This window comes from Oncorhynchus mykiss, chromosome 13 (genome assembly GCF_013265735.2).
Source record: "Oncorhynchus mykiss isolate Arlee chromosome 13, USDA_OmykA_1.1, whole genome shotgun sequence".
NCBI lineage: Eukaryota > Metazoa > Chordata > Actinopteri > Salmoniformes > Salmonidae > Oncorhynchus > Oncorhynchus mykiss.
Genome location: NC_048577.1, coordinates 4814737 through 4830938, shown reverse-complemented (window position 1 = coordinate 4830938; position 16202 = coordinate 4814737). Strand labels below are relative to the sequence as shown.

The 16202-nt window shown below is 44.2% G+C and overlaps 1 protein-coding gene across 1 annotated transcript in view; it reads left to right on the top strand.

Annotated features, from left to right (window-relative positions):
- Positions 1-16194, top strand: part of LOC110510582 (DENN domain-containing protein 1B-like) — a gene marked incomplete at its 3' end in the record, with an annotated part of 23264 nt that extends 7070 nt beyond the window's left edge. Inside the window, exons 7-23 of the mRNA XM_036939922.1 lie at positions 381-461; positions 677-757; positions 2525-2578; positions 6473-6583; positions 6860-6960; positions 7065-7110; positions 7807-7908; positions 8166-8291; positions 9932-10033; positions 10620-10713; positions 13814-13854; positions 13976-14032; positions 14160-14195; positions 14286-14405; positions 15268-15365; positions 15574-15775; positions 15940-16194. Coding sequence (XP_036795817.1) covers positions 381-461; positions 677-757; positions 2525-2578; positions 6473-6583; positions 6860-6960; positions 7065-7110; positions 7807-7908; positions 8166-8291; positions 9932-10033; positions 10620-10713; positions 13814-13854; positions 13976-14032; positions 14160-14195; positions 14286-14405; positions 15268-15365; positions 15574-15775; positions 15940-16194 — 1707 coding nt within the window. The remainder of the gene's footprint in view (positions 1-380; positions 462-676; positions 758-2524; positions 2579-6472; positions 6584-6859; positions 6961-7064; positions 7111-7806; positions 7909-8165; positions 8292-9931; positions 10034-10619; positions 10714-13813; positions 13855-13975; positions 14033-14159; positions 14196-14285; positions 14406-15267; positions 15366-15573; positions 15776-15939) is intronic.
- Between the last annotated feature and the right edge of the window lie 8 nt (positions 16195-16202).

Here is a 16202-nt window from a genome sequence, read left to right as displayed (position 1 = left end):
CAAGGTGAACAATCTGTCGATGTGGCCTTGAACAAGACACTTAACCCTCGTTTGCTCCAGGGGCGCTGCACTACTATTACGGAGTAAAACAACACGTCACTGCACCTACCTGGTGTGGGACAATAAAACATCGTAATGGTTTTCATTGGATGAGTTTGACACCCCCTGCTTCATCCTGGACTGTATTGTGTCTACAGTTCTTTACAGTCAAGTTCCTTCACACATTTTCCTGGCTTTTATTTGTCAAGTCAATTTAATTAGTATTTCATAAGCATTTAATTAGTATTTCATAAGCATTTAATTAGTATTTCATAAGTATTTCATTAGTGTTTCAAAAGTATTTCAATAGTGTTTCACGAGTATCGCTTGCTTCTCAACAGACCAATGAGATGCGAGAACTGCTGGGCGCCCTCTACACACATCCCCTGCCAGTGGCTGTCGGCTCTGTCACTCTGCAGCTGGTAAGCCTCAACTAGTCTATTCATCACAACTGTCCCATCAATTCTAATTCCAAGTGTAAATTCCAATTCCAACCCATTATACAGGAAACACAATCATATTACCTCAGGCGGTTGTCATTTAAACTGTTTTCTGTGTTGTAGTGTATCGTGTGGATTTGTTATTAGACAGAGGGGTTTTCTGGGCTGTGTGGTAGTGTGTTGTGTTTCTCTCTGAGGGAGAGAAGCTATTGGTCAGGACAGAGATGCCCCGCCCTCCTGGACATGCCCCCCTCACCCCGGGGAAGGGGCAGGAAGGGGTGAGTCCTGGAACCCTGCTAGGTCTGGACTAACACCTAGAACCTAAAGCCTGGTCCGGACTAACACTTAGTACCTAAAACCTGGTCTGTTTTAACACCTAGAACCTAAATCCCTGTCTGGACTAACACCTAGAACCTAAATATTAGTTTGGGCTAACAGCTAGAAACTAAAACCTGGTCCATCATAACACTTAGAACCTAAAACCTGGTCTGGACTAACACCCACTGGAACCTTAAAACCGGTCTGCTGCACTAACACCTAGAACCTAAAACCTGATCTGGATTAACACCTAGAACCTAAAACCTGGTCTGGATTAACACCTATAACCTAAAACCTGGTCTGGATTAACACCTAAAACCTGGTCTGGATTAACACCTAGAACCTGGTCTGGATTAACACCTAAAACCTGGTCTGGATTAACACCTAGAAACTAAAACCTGGTCCGTCATAACACTTAGAACCTAAAACCTGATCTGGATTAACACCGATAACCTATAACCTGGTCTGGATTAACACCTAGAACCTAAAACCTGGTCTGGATTAACACCTAGAACCTGGTCTGGATTAACACCTAGAACCTGGTCTAGATTAACACCTAGAACCTAAAACCTGGTCTGGATTAACACCTATAACCTAAAACCTGGTTTGGATTAGCACCTAGAACCTATAACCTGGTTTGGATTAACACCTAGAACCTATAACCTGTTCTGGATTAACACCTAGAACCTATAACCTGGTCTGGATTAACACCTAGAAACTAAAACCTGGTCTGGATTAGCACCTATAACCTATAACCTGGTCTGGATTAACACCTATAACCTGGTTTGGATTATTACATATAACCTATAACCTGGTCTGGATTAACACCTATAACCTATAACCTGGTCTGAATTAGCACCTATAACCTATAACCTGGTCTGGATTAACACCTATAACCTATAACCTGGTCTGGATTAGCACCTATAACCTAAAACCTGGTCTAGATTAACACCTATAACCTGGTTTGGATTATTACCTATAACCTATAACCTGGTCTGGATTAACACCTATAACCTATAACCTGGTCTGGATTATCACCTATAACCTATAACCTGGTCTGGATGAACACCTATAACCTAAAACCTGGTCTGGATTAGCACCTATAACCTTTAACCTGGTTTGGATTAACACCTATAACCTGGTCTGGATTAACACCTATAACCTGGTCTGGATTAATACCTATAACCTATAACCTGGTCTGGATTAGCACCTATAACCTATAATCTGGTTTGGATTAACACCTATAACCTGCTCTGGATTAACACCTATAACCTATAACCTAGTCTGGATTAACACCTATAACCTGGTCTGGATTAACACCTAGAACCTATAACCTGGTCTGGATTAACACCTATAACCTATAACCTGGTCTGGATTAACACCTATAACCTGGTCTGGATTAACACCTATAACCTGATCTACCACTAAACCAAGACATAGTTAACACCTAAAACTAGACAAATTAAAAATCTAAATCACCTGGACACTCGGTGAACCCTGGTTCTCTCAAGATCATCTCTCAGAACCAGACCTGATAACAGGATCATGATGGGTCTACCAGTACTAACATACACCCAGATGTTGTTCTTTCTGACTAGGACTGTAACTCAAATGGCATCCTATTCCCTGCATAGAGCCCTATGTTCCATGGTCAAAAATAGTACACCTATGGAATAGGGTGCCATTTGGGATGGAAACTAACTGCTACCTGTTCCCTTCTTCCCCAGGTCCCGTACTTCATCGCTCCAGACCCCAGAGGACTCCCTTCCATCCCTGAGAGTGTGAGTCTGCTGTCACTGTAATACATTAACCCTGACCCTAACCCTGACCCTAACCCTGACCCTGACACTAACACTGATCCTGATCCTAAACCTAACCCTGACCCCAGAGGGCTCCCCTCCATCCCTGACAGTGTTAGTTGGCTGTCACTATAATACACTGTTGTAATCATCCACGTGTCAAATTCATTCCATGGAGGGCTGAGAGTCTGCTGTTTATTTCTCCTACCTTGAACTTGATTGATGAAGTAAGGTCCTTAATTAGTAAGAAACTCCCCCCACCTGCTTGTCTCGGTCTTAATTGAAAGGAAAACCCATAATCCAGTAGACACGAGGCCCTCCATGGAATGAGTTTGATCTACAGTGTATCTGAACCATAATGCTACTGCTGTTGGTACATTGATAATAGTGTTTGGTTCTAAGTTCTGCTACAAATTCAAGTCAAACTCAGAAGAGCGATTAATGCTGTTTTATTCTCCACACTGGGTGGTACAGATGTATTCACCACACTGGGTGGTACAGATGTATTCACCACACTGGGTGGTACAGATGTATTCACCACACTGGGTCGTACAGATGTTAGATGTATTCACCACACTGGGTCGTACAGATGTATTCATCACACTGGGTCGTACAGATGTATTCACCACACTAGGTCGTACAGATGTATTCACCACACTGGGTCGTACAGATGTATTCATCACACTGGGTCGTACAGATGTATTCACCACACTGGGTCGTACAGATGTATTCACCACACTAGGTCGTACAGATGTATTCACCACACTGGGTCGTACAGCTGCAAAGAGAAGATATGACGTCACAATCACATATATTTACAACCTCTGACTAACCACCCGCCCCCCCTCTTCCCAAACAGACCCCCCTCCTGTGTCGAAAAACAATTAATTGTTAGGCAGGTGGGGTTATTGTCCCAGCTTGAGTCCAGAACCTTCGGTTCTCCTCCACCCACCTCCCTGTCTTCTTATCAGGCTTTGAGACTAGGGAGTGCACATTCTGGCAGCCTGCCACAGTCCACTTCTTATCAGTCAGGAGAGGCTTTGAGATGAGGGAGTGCACATTCTGGCAGCCTGCCACAGTCCACTTCTTATCAGTCAGGAGAGGCTTTGAGATGAGGGAGTGCACATTCTGGCAGCCTGCCACAGTCCACTTCTTATCAGTCAGGAGAGGCTTTGAGACTAGGGAGTGCACATTCTGGCAGCCTGCCACAGTCCACTTCTTATCAGTCAGGAGAGGCTTTGAGATGAGGGAGTGCACATTCTGGCAGCCTGCCACAGTCCACTTCTTATCAGTCAGGAGAGGCTTTGAGATGAGGGAGTGCACATTCTGGCAGCCTGCCACAGTCCACTTCTTATCAGTCAGGAGAGGCTTTGAGATGAGGGAGTGCACATTCTGGCAGCCTGCCACAGTCCACTTCTTATCAGTCAGGAGAGGCTTTGAGATGAGGGAGTGCACATTCTGGCAGCCTGCCACAGTCCACTTCTTATCAGTCAGGAGAGGCTTTGAGACTAGGGAGTGCACATTCTGGCAGCCTGCCACAGTCCACTTCTTATCAGTCAGGAGAGGCTTTGAGATGAGGGAGTGCACATTCTGGCAGCCTGCCACAGTCCACCAGATAATTATCCTTCTCAGACACAAAGAGCTATTTCTGAGAATAAGCAATCTATTCACAGTCAAGTGGATATAACGATGCATAACATATAGAGATAATATAATGAACTATAAAAGTGAAGTTATCACAAACAGAGATAATATAATGAACTGTAAAATTGAAGTTATAACATACAGAGATAATATAATGATATAGAACAGTGAAGCTATAACAAACAGAGATAATATAATGATATAGAACAGTGAAGCTATAACATACAGAGATGATACTGTATAATGATGTAGAACAGTGAAGCTATAACATACAGAGAGAATATAATGATATAGAACAGTGAAGTTATAACATACAGAGATAATATAATGACATAGAACAGCTATAAGACAGTGCTACAGGGCAGTAGTTTACAATCTATTAGCTCTAACACATGCCTCCTACCTCACCGTTATGGAAAGATCCTGTTTAGAGACTGGCCCCCTTTACACATACTGTAGATCATTCCATCTGACTCAGAACACATTCTTTACTGTTGCTAGGCTACTTATATGAGTACAAATATACTAAAATATGCTCAAGGCAATTAGTCAGTTTCCAGCGATAGTATATACATCTTGACATTGATTATACATCTCATAGATGACCAGTGTCTTAACATTGATTATACTATACATCTCATAGATGACCCCTGTCTTAACATTGATTATACATCTCATAGATGACCCCTGTCTTAACATTGATTATACTATACATCTCATAGATGACCAGTGTCTTAACATTGATTATACTATACATCTCATAGATGACCCCTGTCTTAACATTGATTAAACATCTCATAGATGACCTCTGTCTTAACATTGATTAAACATCTCATAGATGACCCCTGTCTTAACATTGATTATACTATACATCTCATAGATGACCCCTGTCTTAACATTGATTATACATCTCATAGATAACCCGTGTCTTAACATTGATTATACATCTCATAGATGACCCCTGTCTTGACATTGATTATACTATACATCTCATAGATGACCCCTGTCTTAACATTGATTATACTATACATCTCATAGATGACCAGTGTCTTAACATTGATTATACATCTCATAGATGTCCCCTGTCTTAACATTGATTATACATCTCATAGATGACCCCTGTCTTGACATTGATTATACTATACATCTCATAGATGACCTCTGTCTTAACATTGATTAAACATCTCATAGATGACCCCTGTCTTAACATTGATTATACTATACATCTCATAGATGACCCCTGTCTTGACGTTGATTATACTATACATCTCATAGATGACCCCTGTCTTAACATTGATTAAACATCTCATAGATGACCCCTGTCTTAACATTGATTAAACATCTCATAGATGACCCGTCTTGACATTGATTATACTATACATCTCATAGATGACCCCTGTCTTAACATTGATTAAACATCTCATAGATGACCCCTGTCTTAACATTGACTAAACATCTCATAGATGACCCCTGTCTTGACATTGATTATACTATACATCTCATAGATAACCAGTGTCTTAACATTGGTTATACTATAGATCTCATAGATGACCCCTGTCTTAACATTGATTATACTATACATCTCATAGATGACCAGTGTCTTAACATTGATTATACATCTCATAGATGACCCCTGTCTTAACATTGATTATACATCTCATAGATGACCCGTCTTGACATTGATTATACTATACATCTCATAGATGACCAGTGTCTTAACATTGATTATACTATACATCTCATAGATGACCCCTGTCTTGACATTGATTATACATCTCATAGATGACCCCTGTCTTGACATTGATTATACTATACATCTCATAGATAACCCGTGTCTTAACATTGATTATACATCTCATAGATAACCAGTGTCTTGACATTGATTATATTTTACACCTCATAGATGACCCCTGTCTTAACATTGATTATACATCTCATAGATGACCCCTGTCTTGACGTTGATTATACATCTCATAGATAACCAGTGTCTTGACATTGATTATATTATACACCTCATAGATGACCCCTGTCTTAACATTGACAGAGCGATCACTACAGGAAGATGAGACATTATAAAGTGTCTCCATGGTTACGACAGGTCTTACAGTACAGCGGGACCTGAATGCTTTAAGTTAAGTGGTACCTATTGTTTTAATACTGTGTGTGTGTGTGTGTGTGTGTGTGTGTGTGTGTGTGTGTGTGTGTGTGTGTGTGTGTGTGTGTGTGCTACAGAGGAACCTGACAGAGTTGGTGGTAGCGGTAGATGTGTCTAACCTCCTCCAGCTCTATGCCAGTATGTTGTTTGAGAGACGCATCCTCATCCTCTCCAGCAAACTCAGCACAGTGAGGATACACACACACACACACACACACTATACCTCAACAACTCACAAAACTTTATTCAACTCTTTCTCAAAAGTTGCTTTCCGTAATTTCTAACATAAATGTATGCTGTTCTGATTGGGCTCCCTCCCTCCCACCTGTCTCTCTCCCTCCCTCCCACCTCTCTCTCTCCTCCCTCTCTCCCTCCCTCTCTCGACCCCTTCTGTCTCTCCCTCCCACCTCTCTCTCTCCTCCCTCTCTCTCCCCCCTCTGTCTCTCCCCGTCTCTCCACTCCAGTTGACAGCGTGTGTTCATGCCCTCAGTGCTGTGCTCTACCCCATGTACTGGCAACACATCTTCATACCTGTCCTGCCCCCACACCTACTGGACTACTGCTGGTCAGAGAGAGAGAAAACACACACACACACACACACACACACACACACAGATATGTATATGTTAAAGCACTCAACCTCTCTCTCTCTGTCTGTCTGTCTCTCAGTGCTCCGATGCCCTTCCTCATAGGAGTCCACTCCAGTCTGACAGAGGTACAGTAACTACAGCGTCTCCATGGTTTCCATAAGGATCTAATGGTGTTTCATCCCTCTGACAAGCAGCCAGGACCTGCAGGGCAGTATGAATCATACAGTATACTGTTAGACCACATCGGATAATAACTGAGTGATGGACAGACGGATGGACAGGCTGTTTTTGGGATTGATCGATTTACTGATTGATGGACTTACTGACTGATTGATTAGTTGATTGGTTGGTTGGTTGACTGACTGATTGATTAGTTGATTGGTTAGTTTGTTGACTGACTGATTGATTAGTTGATTGGTTGGTTTGTTGAGTGACTGATTGATTAGTTGATTGGTTGGTTTGTTGAGTGACTGATTGATTAGTTGATTGGTTAGTTTGTTGACTGACATTGATTAGTTGATTGGTTGGTTTGTTGACTGACTGATTGATTGATTGATTTATTAGTTGATTGGTTGGTTTGTTGAGTGACTGATTGATTAGTTGATTGGTTGGTTTGTTGACTGACTGATTGATTGATTGATTAGTTGATTGGTTGGTTTGTTGAGTGACTGATTGATTAGTTGATTGGTTGGTTTGTTGACTGACTGATTGATTGATTAGTTGATTGATGTATTGATGTATTGATTGATGTATTGATTAATGTGTTGATGTATTGATGTATTGATTGATGTATTGATTGATGTGTTGATGTATTGATCCAGAGAGTGAGAAGCCGGGGGTTAGAGGACGTGGTGATTCTGAATGTAGACACCAACACTATAGAGTCTCCCTTCGAAGACCTGAAGAAGATACCAGCAGATGTGGTAATGTGTGTGTGTGTGTGTGTGTGTGTGTGTGTGTGTGTGTGTGTGTGTGTGTGTGTGTGTGTGTGTGTGTGTGTGTGTGTGTGTGTGTTTGCATGCCTGCTTTCACGAATCTGTGCATTTGAGCAAGTAAGCAACTTTAGATGTGTGTGTGTGTGTGTGTAACTTGCATGTGGACTTGCATGTGTCTGTGTAACAATGTGTCTATGTAACAACGTGTGTGTGTGTGTGTGTGTGTGTGTGTGTGTGTGTGCCAGGTATCAGGTCTGAAGTTGTGTCTGAAACGTCAGGCAGCGTCAGCAGGTGTGGGCGTGGCCAAGGCCTTCCTCAGGGCTCAGGCTCTGCTGTTTGGAGGATATGGAGACGCTCTGAAGGGAAACACGGTTAGAACAATAATACTCTGGAATATTCTGGGAACACGGTTAGAACAATAATACTCTGGAATATTCTGGAAACACGGTTAGAACAATAATACTCTGGAAACACAGTTAGAACAATAATACTCTGGGACCACGGTTAGAACAATAATACTCTGGGAACACGGTTGGAACAATAATACTCTGGAATACTCTGGGAACCCGTTTAGAACAATAATACTCTGGAATACTCTGGGAACACGGTTAGAACAATAATACTCTGTAATACTCTGGGAACACGGTTAGAACAATAATACTCTGGAATACTCTGGGAACACGGTTAGAACAATAATACTCTGGAATACTCTGGGAACACGGTTAGAACAATAATACTCTGGAATACTCTGGGAACACGGTTAGAACAATAATACTCTGGAATGCTCTGGGAACACGGTTAGAACAATACTACTCTGGAATACTCTGGGAACACGGTTAGAACAATAATACTCTGGAATACTCTGGGAACACGGTTAGAACAATAATACTCTGGGAACACGGTTAGAACAATAATACTCTGGAATACTCTGGGAACCCGTTTAGAACAATAATACTCTGGAATACTCTGGGAACACGGTTAGAACAATAATAGTCTGGAATACTCTGGGAACACGGTTAGAACAATAATACTCTGGAATACTCTGGGAACACGGTTAGAACAATAATACTCTGGAATACTCTGGGAACACGGTTAGAACAATAATACTCTGGAATGCTCTGGGAACACGGTTAGAACAATACTACTCTGGAATGCTCTGGGAACACGGTTAGAACAATAATACTCTGGAATACTCTGGGAACACGGTTAGAACAATAATACTCTGGGAACACGGTTAGAACAATAATACTCTGGAATACTCTGGGAACACGGTTAGAACAATAATACTCTGGAATACTCTGGGAACACGGTTAGAACAATACTACTCTGGAATGCTCTGGGAACACGGTTAGAACAACAATACTCTGGAATACTCTGGGTACATCGTTAGAACAATAATGCTCTGGAATACTCTGGGAACCCGGTTAGAACTATAATGCTCTGGAATACTCTGGGTACATCGTTAGAACAATAATGCTCTGGAATACTCTGGGTACTTCGTTAGAACAATAATGCTCTGGAATACTCTGGGTACGTCGTTAGAACAATAATGCTCTGGAATACTCTGGGAACCCGGTTAGAACAATAATGCTCTGGAATACTCTGGGTACATCGTTAGAACAATAATGCTCTGGAATACTCTGGGTACATCGTTAGAACAATAATACTCTGGAATACTCTGGGTACATCGTTAGAACAATAATGCTCTGGAATACTCTGGGTACATCGTTAGAACAATAATGCTCTGGAATACTCTGGGTACATCGTTAGAACAATAATACTCTGGAATACTCTGGGTACATCGTTAGAACAATAATGCTCTGGAATACTCTGGGAATGCCGTTAGAATACATAACATTAAAATATAATAATGTGAAGATGCTTTTTACTCTGTATGCAATAATACTGTAGAATACTCTATACTACTGTATATACAGACACCTGTTTCAATAAAGTGTCTTCTCTTCACCAACTCTCTCTCTCTCCCTCCCTCCCCCATCTCTCTCTGTAGAATGGTCAGATCATGTTCTGTGAGGAGGTTTTCCTGGACCACAGGTCTCCCAGTATGAGACAGTTCCTACAGAGTGCTGTCCATCTGCAGCTCTTCAAACAGGTACCTGTGTGTGTGTGCGTGTGCGTGTGCGTGTGTGTGTGTGTGTGTGTGTGTGTGTCAGAATGAGTGCCCTCCTCCTCCTGCAGCTCTTCCAACAGGTGAGTTCATCTCAAGACAGAACGCTGCCCTCTGTTGTTCTGGGGATGCCATAACAAAACAAACATGAGAACAAGTAGCACACACACACATGTGGATAGCAAATGTCCTCGTAGTATGGTGGTGTAAAACAAACAAGAAAAACTAGTCAACATACAAACATCAAAATGTCTTTTGTAGTCTGGGTGTCTGACCATCAGCAATAGAGAATAATCCACATTCTGCAATAATCCACAATCTGCAATAATCCACATTCTACAATAATCCACATTCTACAATAATCCACATTCTGCAATATAGCTCCACTTCCTTATGTGTTCATTGTCACAACAATCCAACTATTATGTCTTTGTCAGGATTACAGAACAAACTGTTCTAGGTTTATTATTAGAAACATATTGATATTCAGTAGAATGATCTTCTCAGGGTTGAATAGGAGTCCCTATGATATACTAACAAAGCAGTTCATTAACTGGGTTTTGGTTTTCAGTTTATTGATGGACGTCTGGAGCTGCTGAACAGAGGGATAGAGCCAGACGACCTGTTTGAACAAGAGATGCTACAGTGTGGAACAGCAGAAGCAGGTGTGTGTGTGTGTGTGTGTGTGTGTGTGTGTGTGTCTGAGTGTCTGTCTGTCTGTCTGTCTGTCTGTCTGTCTAAGTCCTCACAAACCGATGCTGGCCAAACAATCTAGTTCAAATCAAAATCAAATCAAATCAAATGTATTTATATAGCCCTTCGTACATCAGCTGATATCTCAAAGTGCTGTACAGAAACCCAGCCTAAAACCCCAAACAGCAAGCAATTCAGGTGTAGAAGCACGGTGGCTAGGAAAAACTCCCTAGAAAGGCCAAAACCTAGGAAGAAACCTAGAGAGGAACCAGGCTATGTGGGGTGGCCAGTCCTCTTCTGGCTGTGCCGGGTGGAGATTATAACAGAACATGGCCAAGATGTTCAAATGTTCATAAATGACCAGCATGGACAAATAATGATAATCACAGGCAGAACAGTTGAAACTGGAGGTGGACTGGGGACAGCAAGGAGTCATCATGTCAGGTAGTCCTGGGGCATGGTCCTAGGGCTCAGGCCCTCCGAGAGAGAGAAAGAAAGAGAGAATTAGAGAACGCACACTTAAATTTACACAGAACACCGGATAGGACAGGAGAAATACTCCAGATATAACAAACTGACCCTAGCCCCCCGACACATAAACTACTGCAGCATAAATACTGGAGGCTGAGACAGGAGGGGTCAGGAGACACTGTGGCCCCTTCCGATGACACCCCCGGACGGGGCCAAACAGGAAAGATATAACCCCACCCACTTTGCCAAAGCACAGCCCCCACACCACTAGTTTTCATCTATATTATCCTTAGCTGTCTATTTACCACCACAGACCGATGCTGGCACTAAGACCACACTCAACATGCTGTATAAGGCCATAAGCAAACAAGAAAATGCTCATCCAGAAGTGGCGCTCCTAGTGGCCGGGGACTTTACTGCAGGCAAACTAAAATCTGTTTTAACTCATTTCTACCAGTGTGTCACATGTGCAACCAGAGGATTAAAAAAAATAATTGAACTCTAGACCACCTTTACTTCACACACAGAGACACATACAAAGCTCTCCCTCGCCCTCCATTTGGCAAATCTGACCAGAGTTCTATCCTCCTGATTCCTTCCTAACAAGCGGAAAATAAATCAGGAAGCACCAGTGACTCTCTCAATACGGAAGTGTTCAGATGACGCGGATGCTAAGCTACAGGACTGTTTTGCTAGCACAGACTGGAATATGTTCCGGGATTCATCTAATGGCATTGAGGAGTACACCACCTCAGTCACCAGCTATATCAATTAGTGCATCGACGACGTCCCCACAGTGACAGTATGTAAATATCCCAACCAGAAGCCATGGATTACAGGCAACATCAACACCGAGCTAAAGGCTAGAGCTGCCGCTTTCAAGGAGCAGGACACTAATCTGGACGCTTATAAGAAATGCTGCTCTGCCCTCAGACAGGCAAAGCATCAATACAGGGCTAAAAGTGAATCCTACTCTACCGGCTCTGACGGTCGTCTGATGTGGCAGGGCTTCAAAACCTTTACGGACTACAAAGGGAAACCCAGCCGCGAGCTGCCCAGTGACGCGAGCCTATCAGACGAGCTAAATGCCTTTTACGCTCTCGCTTTGAGGCAAACAACACTAGAGCATGCATGAGAGCACCAGCTGACGACTGTGTGATCACGCTCTACGTAGTCGATGTGAGCAAGACCTTTAAACAGGTCAACATTTACAAAGCCACGTGGCCAGACGGATTACCAGGACATGTATTCAAAGCATGTGAGGACCAACTGGCAAGCGTCTTCACTGATTTGTTCAACCTCTCCCTGGCCGAGTCTGTAATACCTACATGTTTCAAGCAGAACACCATAGTCTCTGTGCCCAAGAAAGCGAGGTAACCTGCCTAAATGATTATACCGCCGTAGCGCTCACGTCGGTTGCCATGACGATTTTCTGAAAGGCTGGTCATGGGTCACATCAACACCATCATGCCAGAAACCCTAGACCCATTCCAATTCCAATATCGCCCCCGCAAGATCCACAGATGACACAATCTCAATCGCACTCCACACTGGCCTTTCCCACCTGGACAAAAGGAACACCTACGTGAGAACGCTGTTCATTGACTACAGCTCAGAGTTCAACACCATAGTGCCCACGAAGCTCATCACTAAGCTAAGGACCCTGGGACTAAACACCTCCCTCTGCAACTGGATCCAGGACTTTCTGAAGGGCCGCCCCCAGGGAGGTAAGGGTAGGCAACGACAAATCTGCCATGCTGATCCTCAACACGGGGGATCCTCAAGTGTGCGTGCTTAGTCCCCTCCTGTACTCCCTGTTCACCCATGACTGCGTGGCCAAACACAACTCCAACACCATCATTAAGTTTGCTGACGACACAACAGTGGTAGGCCTGATCACCGACAACAACGAGACAGCCTATAGGGAGGAGGTCAGAGACCTGGCAGTGTGACAAAGGAGCTAATCGTGGACTATAGGAAAGGGAGGGCCAAAAAGGCCACCATTAACATTGACGGCGATGAAGTGGAGCGAGTCGAGAGTTTCGAGTTCCTTGGTGTCCACATCACCAATGAATTATCATAGTCCAAACACACCAAGACATTTGTGAAGAGGGGAAGACAACACCTTTTCCCCCCTCAGGAGACTGAAAAGATTTGGCATGGGTCCCCAGATCCTCAAAACGTTTTACAGCTGCACCATCGAGAGCATCCTGACCGGTTGCATCACCGCCTGGTATGGCAACTGCTCAGCATCTGATCGTAAGGCGCTACAGAGGGTAGTGCGTATGGCCCAGTACATCACTGGGGCCAAGCTTCCTGACATCCAGGACTTATATACTAGGCGGTGTCAAAGGAAGGCTATGCAGTCACTTTACAAAGTACCTCGACTGACCTGCACCCCCGCATATTGACTCAGTACCGAAGGCCCCAAAAATTGTCAAAGACTCCAGTCACCCAAGTCATAGACTGTCCTCTCTGCTACTGCATAACAAACGGTACCAGACCACCAAGTCTAGGACCAAAAGGCTCCTTCACAGCTTTATACCCCATAAGACTGCTGAACAAGTAATATCTCTCTCTGTCTCTCACTCTCTCTCTCAGGAAGCACCAAAGCCTATCATCAACTGGTGGGCAACCTGAAGGTAACAACTTACAGTGTTCTGTCATTTACACAACACACATCTCGTACACTTACTTGCTATTGGTTAAATAATGTCTGAGGTGTTCTGATTGGTCTGTCTGATTATTTTGCTCTGTTGGTAGAAAGGGGGAGGAGCTCTCATCCTTAACGTCAAGTCTAAGACTCACATGTACAAGTCGGTAAGTGCGTAGTGTGTGTGTGTGTGTGTGTGCGTGCGTGTGTGTGTGTGTGTGTGTGTTTGTGTGTGTTTGTGCTCCCTTAGTGAAATCTGGTTTCCTAGTAATTATTTTCTGTCTTTTCTTTCAGGCCAAACGTGGCTTGAGGAACTTTCTATCACCCAAGGTATGTGTTGTTGTTGTTTTGTAGTGTGTGTGTGTGTGTGTGTGTGTGTGTGTGTGTGTGTGTGTTCATCCTCTCTCTATATATGTGCAGGAGCACGTTGAGATTCTCTCCCTTAAGAGAGGAAACTCCGTGTCCGGAACACACACACACCGCCGCAAACAATCAGATTGCCTTCAGAGCCGTTTACCAATCACACAACACTTTGGGAAGGTAAGACCTGCCTCTAACATCAATCAAATGTATTTATAAAGCCCTTCTTACATCAGCTGATGTCACAAAGTGCTGTACAGAAACCCAGCCTAAAACCTCAATGCAGATGTAGAAGCACGGTGGCTAGGAAAGACTCCCTAGAAAGGCAGGAACCTAGGAAGAAACCTAGGAAGAAACCTAGAGAGGAACCAGGCTCTGAGGGGTGGTCAGTCCTCTTTTGTGCCTGGTGGAGATTATAACAGAACATGGCCATTTAAGGCCAGATTGTTCTTCAAGATGTTCATAGATGACCAGCAGGGTCAAATAATAATCACAGTGGTTGTAGAGGGTGCAACAGGTCAGTACCTCAGGAGTAAATGTCAGTTGGCTATTTATAGCCGAGCATTCAGAGGTCGAGACAACAGGTGCGGTAACAGGTTAGAGTTTCCATGCAGAACAGTTGAAACTGGAGCAGCAGCACGGCCAGGTGGACTGGGGACAGCCAGGAGACATCAGGCCAGGTAGTCCTGAGGCATGATACTAGGGCTCAGGTCCTCCGGGAGGGAAGGGGGAGAGGGAAAGAGAGAGAATTAGAGGGAGCATAATTAAATTCACACAGGACACCAGATAAGACAGGAGAATTACACCAGATTTAAAAGACTGACCCTAGTCCCCCTGCACATAGACTATTGCAGCATAGATACTGGAGACTGAGACAGGAGTGGGTTGGGGGACACTTTTGACCAATCACTGGAGGTAGAATGTAATCATCACCACATATCTAGGATTGGATCATTCAACCCACCAATCATAAACTTAACCTCTTCTATTGTGATGATTTTGCTATGTCTTGCTGTGTCATGCCTATGTCTTGTTCTGTCAGTCTCGTCCCCGTCGTCCAGTTAACAAACAAGGCTGTCTCCTTGACGACGAGAACACACAAGAGAACAGAGACACCTGGGAGGAAGACTGGCAGGACAGGTGAGAGAGAGAGAGAGAGAGAGAGAGAGAGAGAGAGAGCGAGAGAGAGGGGGTAGGAGAGTGAGAGAGAGAGAAGAGTATGAATGAGAGACAGGAAGAGAGAGGGTGTTGAGTGAGAGAGGGGTGAGGGAGTGAGAGAGAGAGAGAGAGAGGGTGAGTGAATGAGTGAGTGAGTCAGAGAGTGATGGAACCAAAATGTGTGTATCAGTGCTGTCTCAGGCCCCGTGGCAGACCCAGAGCTCCAGGAGGAGGAGGGGGGAGACTCAGGTATGTGTGACCCAGAGGAGATGGACCTCCTGGGGGAGATCTTTGACACGCTGAGTGCCCGGAGCTCCCATGACCGCGGCCTGCTCTACGGGACACGAAGTTTAGACCTGTTTGGACCTGATACTACTGACTACATCAGACAGGTGAGGACAGCACGTGACAGGACACACACACACACGGAAACATCACACTGACACACACAGACACACACACACACACACACACACACACACACACACACACACACACACACACACACTCGGAAACATCCCAGACATCTCATCTGCTCACCCTTGTGTGTCAACAGAGGGGCCTGGCCACTCCCAGTCAGGAAAGTCTAGGCGTGTCCATCGGTGGGAGTGGCAGTCTGCACAGCTGGAACCAGGAGGACGGGCTACAATACATGGGGGAGGGGCCAGAACAGACCGATGATTCTGATGGGCTAGGAGAGGGACAGGCGTTGTCAGAGGAAGCATCAGAAACACCTCAAGGGAGAAGAGAGGATGGGAGGAGAGAGAAGGAGTGGAGAGAGGAGGGAAGGAGAGAGGAGGGAAGGAGAGAGGAGGGATG